Here is a 13680-nt window from a genome sequence, read left to right as displayed (position 1 = left end):
TATATTTTTCTTTATATTTTGTTAAGTTTATATCATTTATATTCATCTCTCAGTAACTTTATTGGATTATTTCAGTTGTGTTTCATTTTAAAATCCAAGCAAATTCTTAAACCTAAATCTTATTTTAAGGTGCAGTTCATCAAGCTTACTTTAATCTTTCAAAACGTTACAAACGTTCTATGTATTAAAACGTCCTCAGTTTGTGGGACAAGGTTTGGAGCTCAGCATTTCAAAATGACCATAAATTATTTATTTGTTATATTTATTTGTTTGTCTATTTTTTTCATTAATACCACCCCTTTTTCAGACAATAAGATTTGTTTTAAACCATGAATACTTTAAACAATAATAACAGTACTGATTCATTTCTCTACATCATTGGTAAAATCAAAATATTATAAAACTACTTATAAATCATTGATAGCTTGATTGGTGAGTTCTGGGTGTTCAGGATTTATGGAATCTACAGAACGTTCAATCAAACACCATGTGCGCCCAAAATATAGTAAGTGCAGAAAGAATTCAAAATGGCGGAAAGGGAAATAGATGAGAAAATTTTTAATGTGACATATCCTCTTTCATACCGGTCGATTGGAATAGACAGAACCTGTTCAAAACTCTCCAATTATGGGCGATTTTGGCTTGAACCAGCAATAATTTTCATGCTTGTAACTTTATTTATCAGTATTATTAACTTTGTTAGAAATTTATAGTCCGACTAGCATTGATGCATATCAGGATGGCCTCTAAACTTATCTAAACATTATGTGTTTATTTCCAAAACATTGGTGTCATGTGACAAATGCACATCTGACATGTATAAATATTATGTCTGACTCGAAGAGAAATTATATTTATTGTTAAATTTGCTTCCATGTTGTGTGGGCTTAGTAATATAGATTGCAGTGGTGCAATATTGTGTAATGTTAACCAAATAAATCTCACCATAGACCATATCTGTCTAGATTAAACAACCTACAGGACTGCAAATGAAATATGTCAACTGAAAGATTGGTCTACATACTAGAGTAAAGTAGGTCAAATGTTTTTATGTACATTCTGGAAGAAAATCACGCTTTACTACTAGCAAGACTTGAAATTGAACCTCAAAAATAGGAAAATAATTTGAGAAACAAACTTAAACCTATATTATGAAATTGACTTTTACATGGTCAGCTCTGATGTTAATTTCATAGATCTACATGTTTATCTTAGACTGATTAGCTGGTGTTCTATAAAGATAATTGTTTATAGTTTGTTAGGTTTATAATTTATTCTAGAATATATTGTACACTAAAACATTGGGAAATAAATCAATTATTCACATGGATTATTTCTGTGTATATATAGCCTAAATCAAAACCACTGACTGCTTAAAAGAGTCAATTTAGTGGACATTCCTGTAATTACAGTAGCAGTGTCAGTATTTAATCCACTTTTAAAACGTCCATTTATGGTTTATTCAAATCAAGGTGTATCACATAGACATCAAAATTTAAAGTACTGAAGAATGACTACTGAACAGCCACAGTTAGACATCTTAGAGGCATTATAAATTGTCTTCCTTTTTTAACCATTACACAAGAGATCAAATTCATATTTTAAGGTTTGAAATAAAAAATCACCAAACAAAAGTGTTGATCTCAATGTGTTCATAATCCAGAAACAGCAATGTCACCTGATAATGATCATCATTTCTTCTGTAATTCTTTCTTCTTTCCTTTGAAAGAAAAATATTAGGAAGTTCAAAATACCAACAACATAGTCAGAAATATTGTTCAGATAGTGTTCCATGATTAACTTTGAATATAGGACCTACATATAAATAACAAAAGAATAAAAGATCCAAAGGGTTAAAATAAAACGTTTCAAAGACCAAATCTTTACAATTCTTGTCTTAAGCTGGTAGGCCTAGGCTACTGTATAAGCTTACTCAAACCTTTATAATCTCATTACCTGCAACTTTGGGCAGTTCTGTATCTATATTTGACAGGAAAAATATACTGCTGTTAGGCTGTTGATAATAAACTTTCTAAAAAGTAAAAATTGAGTTTACCTGACAGATTGTTAATTTAATAATAATAATTTCTACTAAAATATCTTTACTGATTTATACTAATAGATCACACATTGAATACTGATCAAAACAAAAATTTAATTTACACTTACAGCTCCTTTCTTTAGGTTTTTTAATTCAGATTCTAAAATCTCCAATTCTTTCATCTGTTAATGAAGAGAAAATTGAAGTTTAGATATTAAAATAGAAACGTGAGTAGGGGTCCACTTAAACAATACAAGTTTGATGCCGATATTCACATTCTTGTAAAAAGAGTCGTAAGATTAGATTACAGTACAATTAATCCGAAAAATATTCCCTTATTAACGGCTATGATAGCTATTGTGACAAGTGAAAGTTGTCAGATGCTGGAATAGACTACTAATAACAATAGAGGCGGATGTTTCCGAGTAGGCTAACAGTTATAAAATAAACAACAAATGGCACGATTTCTTTCAAAGGGTAGAGTAATAAAGTGTTAAAATTATGATTGATTGTATAGAAACCTTCATGACAATGACATTGTGGTTTGTGTCCATTTTGTGTGATTTCACAGATAAAAACACAGAATCAGGGACTATTATTTCTTTGCTCGGCATTTACTCGCGACCAACCTTTCAAAGGGTTATCTGCCCATTATTTCCGAACTTCATTGTCAAAAGCGTATCCTCACCTCTGGAAAGAATAATAAACCTATTCACTCACTTAAAAGCTTACCTTTGTTTGAAATTTATCAATCTGTTTTCTTCTAAAAACAAATCATACAATTTAGACCTGAAAGTTCTCCACATTTTAACTGTTTTATTTCATCAATGACGACAACAAAGCAAGTACAACAGTGTAGGCGCCTAAACAAGTTTTGAAAATCAAAACAAAAACAGACAAATTTATGAATGTATGATTTTGTAAGTTTTTAGTATTTATTTCATCATTGTTTTTGCTTGAAATTATTCCACTCGTAAAAAAATAGACTTACTTTTTTGACCAGGTGAGCTTAGAATGAACTTTTCAATCATTTCACTACAAGATTTTAAAACAATCATACGATCAAATTTGAAACGCATTCTGCCGCCGTTGCCGAGTTAGTTATTCATGAAATATTGGTCAAATAAACACACTTTCCTGCCAGAAACATCCCCTGTGTGTATAACTATAAGTTTATTTCAGTTTCGTTTAAATGAGATAAAGAATGGAGGGGTGTGTGAGAACACTTCTCATGGCTGCAAACCAATATCTGACTACTGATAGTAACAGCAACTTAGTTCATTTACAGAGTCAGCTGGAGGTAAGCTTATTTACTCTGAATTTTTATTCTTCTTATTAAAATGTTCAGTGGAGCAACAAAGTGAATCAGATGCTTTAAGAAGAGAAATATAACATTCATTTTTAAAACTAAATGTTATGCTCACAAGAAATTTAATGGAATACCATTTTCAAAGCTCAAGTGGAGTCAGTCAGTATCGGTACAGAACATGTTAGTTTAGTAACTGTCATTGTATGGTGCGAGATAATCTTAGGTTTTATAGAATTTTAATAGGTTTGAATATTTCTTTTCAGACTTTACAGAACAACCTAACAAATCCAGCATCATTGAAGTTTTTTAATTCAAAAAATATTTTAGCTATAGAATGTTTAACATGTTTGGTACAGTTTATCTCTGATCCACAAGTTAAGATACCTGTAGCTCATCACTGTTTTATGGTCTTCAATAATTTAGGTTTGTAGTCACTATTTTTATACAGAATCATTGGAATAAATGGAAAATTATTATAATGCATATAATAGTTATAAGAACACATAATTTCAACTTCTTCTCAACCATGTATATCTAGGTTTGACAGGATAAGCTTATAAGAAAAGCACCAATTATGTTTATTAGAAAAAATTTTCAATACAGTATTTCTGATATAGTAGATTCTTCTCATGCCAATCATTCATTCACCTATTTAAGGTAGAGTACAGTAGTGGATCAATCTCATTTATTATTTAGTTCATGTGCACTTGTGTGAAACGTTTTTCTTGTAAATTTAAGTGAAAGACAGCGAAATACGTGAAGTTTTACAGAAGAATTTCCATCTTGGTGGAATATTGTCCAGTGTTTTACGTAATTTATTAGACAGACAATCTGATGATATTATTGTTGAGGTATGTAATATTGTTGAAATATTAATTTTTAGGTCCCCAGTTAAAGCAATATATTCATTTTATTGATCTGTAGCACTTCAAAATTAAAATCTGATCTTTGGAGGGTTTGCAATTTTCATGCTATTGAACATGTTAAAAATATTTTGGCAATGTATAGTAATTGTTAATCATAATGTTTACTATGTATTTCAGTGTTTAGAATTGTTATTAAGATTAACATATGGTCAAACAGTCAACTATCATGATAATAACACACAGTTATTATTGTCCTACCTCATTACTAACATGTAAGTTTCAATACCTTTTTCTGGTGTTTTCATTATGTAGTTGAAGGAGCTACCAGACTGTGTGCTGATCCCTTGACAGTTTAAAATCGATGAAGTGTAGAGTCTTGTGGCTGCCCTTAAAAGTCATTTCTCAATGCACACTATTTGGCAATTAGTCCAAAGAAGTGTAGAGAAGTAGAATATGTGCAATTCTCTATCATTTCTCTTTCATTTATTATAGTAACATAGCTCCGACAATTCCTGTCACATGGATAAAATATATAATGACAAACCCTGCCACAAGCAGAGTAAGTTTGCCTTGACTTGTTTAATACTAGAGACATCTGCTTCATAACTTTAGCAATAATACCATTTATGGCATATATTTATCGTGTTAATGTCATTTTGAAATGTTGATATTTTTATCTTTAATTTTCGTTCAACAGATGTGAAAATTCAAGTGAATTAACTCAGCCATGTTTAGGATTATTGGCTAATATCTGTAGAAATAATATAACAGTACAGAAACACATCAGAGATTCCGTAAGTTGAAATTCTGAACCAGAACCAATACTTTGAAGTAACATAATTAACAAATGACTATTTGCTTTATTATTTTTACATTTGGACATCATAACTGTTTAATTTTTTGACAATTCCATTTGTTTTTTTTTTTGCTAAAAAACTCAAAGTGACGCAGATAAAAATTTCTGGTAAATAAACTGTTAATGATATGTATTTCAGGCCCACAAGAAACTGTACAGAACATTAATCTCTTCACTGAGTGATAAAAATAAAACTATTATAATATTCTCTATATCTATTATTTTTAATGTGTTTCAACATGAAGATTTGGGGGAAAAGGTAAGCTATATTATATAAAGATAGCAGTCATTTCAGATGTCAGTAATGTTGAGGATCTATGCCTTAGTTTTAAAAATCTGATCTCATAAGTTGATCACAAACCTACTTTGACTGCATTTAGATTGTATTGCAACTGGTTGAAGTAGTTTTGATGTTTTGTATGAATTGAACTTTTTCAGATGCTCAGTGGTAAGAACCTGATCAATATTCTTCAGTTATTGTTTAATATATTATTAAATGGTGATTCTGGTTTAACTCAGAGATATACAGTAGATGTCTTCAGAGATATTATTAAAAATCAGAAAACACTACGCACTTTAATCAAGCAAGTATATATTCAATACAAGTAGTCATTACCTCTTAGTTTGATATATATACTATATGTTATAATGTCACATGTGTCTATTATATAATTCAAGTTAGCTGCATAATTTAGGTTGCTCACTACATACCCAAGTTTCTTACTTGGAAATACAACTTCCCAACATAATACTCTGAAGTTTCCTATATTGTTTCCAATTTTTCTGAGGTGTTGAATACAGCATGAGTTTTGAAGATTTGTGTTCTGAGGAAAGATGGTAAAAACCACCAGTCATTATATTCTTATCACCCAGTCTTTCTGACAGTACATCTCTTGCTGAATATGATTGAGTTTGAGCCTATATGTATATTGTTTTACTTCAGTTATCAAGATCTACCAACCTGCTTGGAGAAAACATTAAGTCGTATCAAAAGTAGTGTGCCAGAGTCTGTCTCTAAGGTGAATACACATTTGAATTTGATATATTTATATGTTATAAAGATGTGAAATAGGATGGAACACTTCTTTTCATTACATCATTATTTATTGTGTTTTGAAACACAAAACCTAATTCAATACTCTTTATTAGAAGTGAACTGGAATGGAGTCAATTTTGTGTGGAAAGCCTCACTACATCACTGAATTGTGTATGATAACAATCTAGAGGGTTGTACAGTGTTTTTTAAAGAAACACCAGACATTGGTTAAAATTGGTTAAAATCAAGATGGGAACCCTGTTGCTATCTGCTTACAGAAACACAGGACATCACCCAACTGTATGTTACAACCTGTTGTTCTTTTATCAGTCCAGTAATTTTGTTTTTAAAAGAGTATTTATATTGTAGATATTTGAACTGATAATTGATCTATGTACAGTGAGTCCAATCAGAAGTATTATCTGTAAGATAATGTTAAAATCACCACCAGTGACTGACTCAGGCCAGCTAGATCAATTATTACAACTTCCTATCAACCAGACCACATCCCCTTTACACGCTACTATTCACTGGGCAGCCCAGTCAGTTAACAATACTAGTAGTCACTTCACATCACTACTCGCTTTAGATTTCTTAAAGGAAATATTTGAGGTAAGTGCATGACTTGGATTTTAGTTTAGTCAGTATGTAGAATGGGATATTATTACTGTAATACTTATGTCAGTAACAATCATTTAAAACTCACCATTATACTACAAGAATCAAACTTTGGTAATATTTTTTTTTTGATCTAGATTATAAAACATATAATATTATGAATGGTATGGTATTTATTGTATATTTCCAGGAGGTTTTGTATACAGATGATAAAACAGGTCACAGTCAACATACTGAAATTACTGTATTTTTATTGTTAAACCTACTACAATATAATACAAAGTTTAACCCTACTGGAACTGAAATAAAAAAACACCTAGAAAAAACAGTTAAAGTGTTACAATTTCTCACAGGTTTGTAATATAGTTGTACAAATAATTCAGGTTTAAGGCCACAAATGCTTTAAAGACTGGCAGCAAAGAACTTTTCCAAATCTAATCATATGACCTGATAATGTTGTCACGACAGCGACAATAGCTCGTAGAATAAAATACTTTAGTCACTCTTCTTTTACTATTCACAAGATCTGTTAAGTTTAAATGTAATACTACATAAATATCTTAAAATAATTATATAGTGCACAGGATTGCTCTTTGTCAGTGAAAAAATGTATAGTTTTTCTTTGGCAAATGTGTTGTGTTCGTTTCAGTGTTAATGTGAGCCTCTGCCAATCCGATGAACTATTGTAGCATACTTTGGTTTTTTTTTAATTTGTTTTGTTTGTTACATTTCAGTTTTCAGTACTGAGGATGAAATAAAAAAATCTATAGCCAGTCAAATTGATATTCAGCTATTTCCAACCATCTTGGATTTTCAATTGAACCATAATAAAGATATTTATATGAATCAAATGGCAGATAAAACACAATATCATGATTGGAGGTTAGTTTATTTCATGATAAATATCATTAAAAATTTACCAAACAACCTCTAGAAATATCGATATATGATGTAAGCAGATAGTGGTTCATGAAAGATATTTGTGTAGTTTTGAGAATAAACCTAAGTAATATAGTGGATCTGCGTTCATCAGGTTGCCAATAATCCGGAAACCCAGATATCTTAAAGGTTTTGAATGGGAACGGAATATTTATTATGTTTAAGTACCCTGTTCAGCATGGCTGTGATTGGGAGCCAATCATCAAATTTTATAGTTATTTGTATTCACTATCACTGTGAGTTCTTCAAAACACGAACATGACCAATGCACTTTATCTTTAGGTAGTTTAAGTAATTATCAATGTAGTGCATATTTGGTGTTCACTGATTTTTTTCAACTTGTTGTTTTACCCAAATAACGTGGCCTTGCTTGTGTTTATGCTTTGAATCAAACCTGTAAGAGTCAAAATAACTTTGATTGAATGTATACTAATGATGCTTGATGTTTTAAAGGAGTAAGCATATGACAGTGTGACAGAATAATCATTATTATTACAGTGATGTGGGGAAGTTTACAGTATTATTGTGTTTAAATCTGATGTCTAAATTCAGGCGAGTTGTTCCTAACTTAGATCAGTGCTTCATCACATATTTACAGGTAGGAACCATATATTTTGTCTGTGTTCTCTATCTTTGTTTCTCTGAATTTCCACAGAAATCTTGTAGTATCTTTACTGGAAGGTCTTATTTCATTCATCAAATAGTAGCAGAAACACAAAGTAAAATTCCTGTTAATGCTAGAAGCACATTATGTATTGGATGTTTATTTTGTAAAGTTGAGCTCCTATTCATATTAATGACACAAACCTATCATGCTATTAGCATAATATTTGATTTTTATTAATGAGAGTTGTCTTATTGTATTTCAGGACAGTAAACTTGTACCAATATTGGCGTCATATTTAACATCTGGTAATAAAGATCATGTACAAATGGCGCTACAGCTGATATCAACGGCAGCTCAACTAGATATTTATTTAGATGTTGTGTAAGTCTAGGCTATATAGAGGAAATTCTTTTAAAAATTTAAAAACTCCCTAAGTATATAATTTGGGCTAAAGCCAACCCTGATATTGTAGTAAGTTGGTTCTTCTAAAGATATAAACTAAAAAATTTTGTTAATTTTCTTGAAAGTGCCTGAAATAGGAAAAAAATGTTTCTATATTTTCTAATAATTGAATAGTATTAAAAACCTGAAAGCTATGACATTTGATAATATGCAACAATTGTTTGACTTGTTTTACTGAATGACCATCAAGTTTCTCTTTCATTGCTATTCATTTATTTATACTTTCACTTTCAGTTTATGTGATTCAATAGCTTCTATAAATAATAATAAAACTGTGTTGGCATCACCAAGAGAATATTTTGTGGACCATCTTGCTGGTTCATCCCAGACAACATCAGTTTTATTACAAACCAGATCAGTAGATAAAGAGAACGTACATCCTATAAATAATGGTGTTAAACCAACTCCACAGGAAGAAACATCCATCCAGAAATTGGTCAGTAAAATGGAATCCAGTTTCGAGGTAAAAAGATAAAACTTAATGGATATCTAAAAATCTTGTATCTTATGGCTGTATATTGAAATCATTGTTTTTTTTTTCTCAAAGAATGAAGTAGACAAGTAATAGGTGATAAATACATATATGTAAATCTGATAACTGTCTGTATATTGCATACTGGATAAACTGTCTGTACTGGATAAACATGATCCAGTATATTTTCGGCAGAATGAATAGTAATTAACTTACTTTGTGTTAATAATACCACAGCTACCTAGAAATAAAGAGATGTTGGTATTGATGTTTTGAATCAAACCATGATAAGCACAAATGATTTTGCTTGACTATACTTCAAATGTTTGTTTTTAATTTTTTCAGATGAAAGACCACAAAGTGTCAAATATTATTCAACTTTATGAACATCAACTACAATCACTAAAGGTAAAATCAATGTTTTCTATGTTTTGAGGTCCACGGTCAATTGAATTTCATTTCTAAACAATATGTATAATATATTTGATGAAGCCTATATATCATCAACTTATACTGGGAATGAAACTTTTCTGTTTAAGGAGCTATAGTTTTTTATGGTTAATCATCACTTGAGAACATGTAATGAAATGTTGTGTTTAAATAATAAATTGAGAAGTTTATATCCATAAAAGTTTTTTTGAATTAATGCCCTGTTTAATATAGGCCCTGGTAAAATTATCCTCATTGCATACTGCATAGAGTTTGCCTGTCATCATTAGCTTTTTCATTTCATATAATAACAGGTTAATGAAGAACATCTGGAGAATCTGTTAAAAACTAAAAGTTTAGAGTTAGTTCAATCAGATAGATTAATATCACAGTACAGAATTAGTGGAGCTAGATTTGAGGCTGATGTAAGTTTACTTTAATTATTATATTCTAATTCACCTCCAAACTTTTAATATTTTAGTTGCGAAAACATTTTCATCAAGTTTTTAGATATATAGACACTTTACATTACTGGTATATATTGAATAGATGTGGCAATGCTTTAAAATGCCATTTTGAATAAGTAAATAAGTAATTAGGGTACAGATTATTGTAATTAATATTAGTTGCTTAATTACAATATTTCTCTTAGCCAGAATACTGTTACTAGAGTTTCACCTTTAATATAAATGATGGGGGAAATATTGGTTTAGACTAGTGTATATCATTGCTATCACGTGACTATATTTCAGTCTCAGAATCTACGCAGTGTGTTACACGAGTCTGAAAAAAAGAGTGAATCTTTGTTAGACAAACTCAATGAAATGAGAATAAAAAATAATCAACTGGAAGAACAAGTTGATCTAGAAAATCAAAAGTAAGATTTTATTTTGGCATCTTTCATGTATTTACTCATGCTGGAATACTTTATTCAATTTCTTTAAAATTAACCCTAAAATCATATGTTTGCTAATCAAGTAAATAAAAAATCAAACTATTCCTGTCATGGAAAATAATTGCCTCCCTTGTCCAAACTATTATAGCTTTTATTGTCACCTACAATGCTATAGTCAAATACGAAATGATTGTTTTCAAATACATAGAAGATAGGCTGGTATGTAAATATTTAGCGACAGCAATGAGAATCAGTGTTGTTACAGACAGTCACAGTACAGAACTCAAAAGGTTATTCATGGCTATAAATAGATGACTTAGCAAGACTTAATCCCCTTTATTTTAAAGGATACACTAGTGTCTAGATACATGTAGTTGTGAAACCATAAAGAGACTGGTAGAAAAATATTTTTGCTTAGATTTTTAATATATATATTTAATTGCGACTTTTCAGAGTAGCACATGTACTAGAGGAGTATGAAGATTTGAAAACAAATTATAGTGAACTAGTAGATAGGTAAGACATAAGTAGCATAAGCAATAAATGAAGACCTATTTCTACATACCACAACTCATGAATTACCTGTACAGTGTATGGCAGTCTCTAGGATCCATTTTGTATTTTGATTGTCATGATGTTTCAAGTGTATTATTTCTGTTAGGGCGATATCAGAATAACATTCCCATAAAAAGAACAGGCCAAGGCAAGAAGTTAGAGATATATTTCTAAGTGCTGTTAAATTCAATTGAGTTCTTTAAAATAAAGAAATAAGGAGTGAGTATCTGGCGGTACTGATTCATCACAGTCATCTGAAAGGAATTCTAGTATTCTGTGTTTAATCATTATAAAATATATATTTGTGTTATATATTGTGGTATGTATTACAGTGGAGAAAAGATGAGAAGAAATTTAAATACACTCAAACAAGAAATGGAATCTAAAGAAGAGATGTATGACATGTTGCAGAAATATCATGCTGATCTCAAACAACAAAATGACAAGTAAGGATTCTCTTTTACTTTTTATTATAAATGAATTTTTGATTTTTGATTTTGAATTAAATTAGAAATATTTCTATATCTAAAATGTAATTCATATAATGATATTGAATGCATCATCCAACAGTGTATTGATGTTTCTGTTCCTTAATAAAAACATGTTCAAGCAAGACAATTCTGTCAATCAAAAATCTTGTCCAAAGAATGGCAAAATGGGAAGTAAAGTTTTAAAGTAGTGGATTCCTCCAAAGAGTCTTTCTTTCTTTAATTGAGTATTAACTTGAATGTTTTCTGCCACTACTTTCAGAACTTGTGATCAGTTATATACTCTAGAAAAAGAATGGAAACTACAAGAAAAAATATTGAAAGAAAAAGAAGCTAAACTCCAAGGTAATCTAAACATTTCAATTCAGTATGAATGATTATCTTAACATTTTTTATGTGACAATGGTAGTCTGAAAGATTCCTTGAAAGTTTGAAAATTAAAAAAAAAGGTTAATGCTGCAGCTGACCTGGCAAAAGTTTGCTTCTAAAACAATGCTTGGTGATAATTTTTTTCATTAGCCTAAAAGTTGTACAAAATAAGCACCAAAACTACATATCTGGAATTTGTTATGATTTTATTTTACAGAAATGACTGAATTGTACAGTAAATTAGAAACGAGGTTTGACACAACATCTAAAGAAAAGGAAGAACAGGAGAAAGTCATTGACAAGTTGCAATGTGAACTCTGCAAATTATCTAATGCTAAAAAAGAAATACAATTGAAGGTGAGCATAACCAAAATTTGATGTATTAGTTAGATATCCCAAAACCTTCCATCCATTAAAATTTCCTTTTGATTTGAATATAGTGTTAGTTTACTTAACATTTGTAACCAAGACTGGAAATAGCATTGAACATTGGTCATTGTACGGCGACTTAAGCCTTTTTAGCTGAACTCAGTGTACTGCCTCCTAATTTGAGGTTTATACTATTTCCATTGAGTAGATAGATGACAATCTCTCATAAAACAATAAATTCAGTTTGTTCTCTTCTCCTAAATGTCATTTTAAGATGATTCTTCTGTATTTCAGGTGAGCTCCCTAGAAAAGGTGTGTCAGGACCATGAGGCCACTATTCAAGAAAAAGATCAAATTATAGAGGAACAAGACGAACAAATTTCTAAACATGCTCAAATAGCAGCCTTAATACAGAGTTCATGTGCTCCAACCACTCGTGGAAAGAAAAAATAACATTTGAACTATGCCAAATTATGAAAAGTGCTCTTTATATAAATGTGCTATGTGTTTAAATACAAAATTTCAATTAAAAGTCTCAGACTTGATCAACAAGTGTATAATATATTCATCAGTTGGACTTACCAGGTACCATGACTAAACAATAGAATCTCTAAGACGATTTATCCATTAAACTTAATAATTATTGAAACATGCTTCTAAGCATATACTTGTTTAATGGATTATTACTTAGTTTTATGTATTTATTGGATTATAGAGGTATTCTGTCATATATTTTTGACACCATGTAAGTCCGCTGATAAACAAAAGAATTTTGTTTATTTGGATGATATTTTTAGCATACCAATCCTTAAAATGTCTTTGAATTGTTTTCATGAATTGATTGATTTATTGTATTTTCTTTTTTCAATGAATGAATACATTTTTTTTTTATAATATTATAGTTGACTGCAGACATTCTAGTGACATAAACCAGTAAATGAGATGACTTCACAATGTCAACAAAATTCTGTAAATTTGTGTTTAATGGGAGAATAGATTACCTTGCAGCTTTATTTTGATTTTGACTTTCAATGACATTCTTCATAAGGTTGACTGAAAATAAAAGCCATGAATTCAGAATGTTATTATCAGAGAATTGCATTTACATGTAAATAAATATGTATGTATATTTTATTGTATAAAGTGATGTATTGAAAATTGTATTATACTGTTTGTATTAAATTGTCTATGATTATTATGAATGTGATTTTTTCATGCCCACTTTTCTGAACAACAGAGTCGCACTCTATGACTATGGTAGCCACCTTGGTATCCTGTTCATATATAGTCATGAGTGTTCAGTGATAAACTTAGCTTACTTTTATCTGATGCAGTTGATGCCTTGAATATGATTATTTGCAGATAAACA

The 13680-nt window shown here is 30.1% G+C and overlaps 1 protein-coding gene across 1 annotated transcript; it reads left to right on the top strand.

The window, feature by feature from the left end:
- Positions 1 to 3272: 3272 nt before the first annotated feature.
- LOTGIDRAFT_239225 (hypothetical protein) lies at positions 3273 to 13505 on the top strand (the record flags this gene model as incomplete). Its single annotated transcript, XM_009054023.1, has 21 exons — positions 3273 to 3341; positions 3614 to 3773; positions 4089 to 4201; positions 4394 to 4488; positions 4914 to 5010; positions 5212 to 5331; positions 5511 to 5660; positions 6478 to 6720; positions 6917 to 7079; positions 7461 to 7608; positions 8164 to 8263; positions 8535 to 8653; positions 8969 to 9197; positions 9552 to 9614; positions 9950 to 10060; positions 10388 to 10512; positions 10984 to 11046; positions 11418 to 11531; positions 11836 to 11918; positions 12160 to 12299; positions 12606 to 13505. 21 exons carry the CDS (start codon positions 3273 to 3275, stop codon positions 12762 to 12764), a joined length of 2664 nt encoding a protein of 887 aa, XP_009052271.1. The 3' UTR covers positions 12765 to 13505.
- Positions 13506 to 13680: the final 175 nt, after the last annotated feature.

Source organism: Lottia gigantea (assembly GCF_000327385.1).
Source record: "Lottia gigantea unplaced genomic scaffold LOTGIsca_209, whole genome shotgun sequence".
NCBI classification, from domain to species: domain Eukaryota; kingdom Metazoa; phylum Mollusca; class Gastropoda; family Lottiidae; genus Lottia; species Lottia gigantea.
The sequence above is the reverse complement of the archived record's forward strand: the minus strand, read 5'-3'. Positions and strand labels throughout refer to the sequence as shown.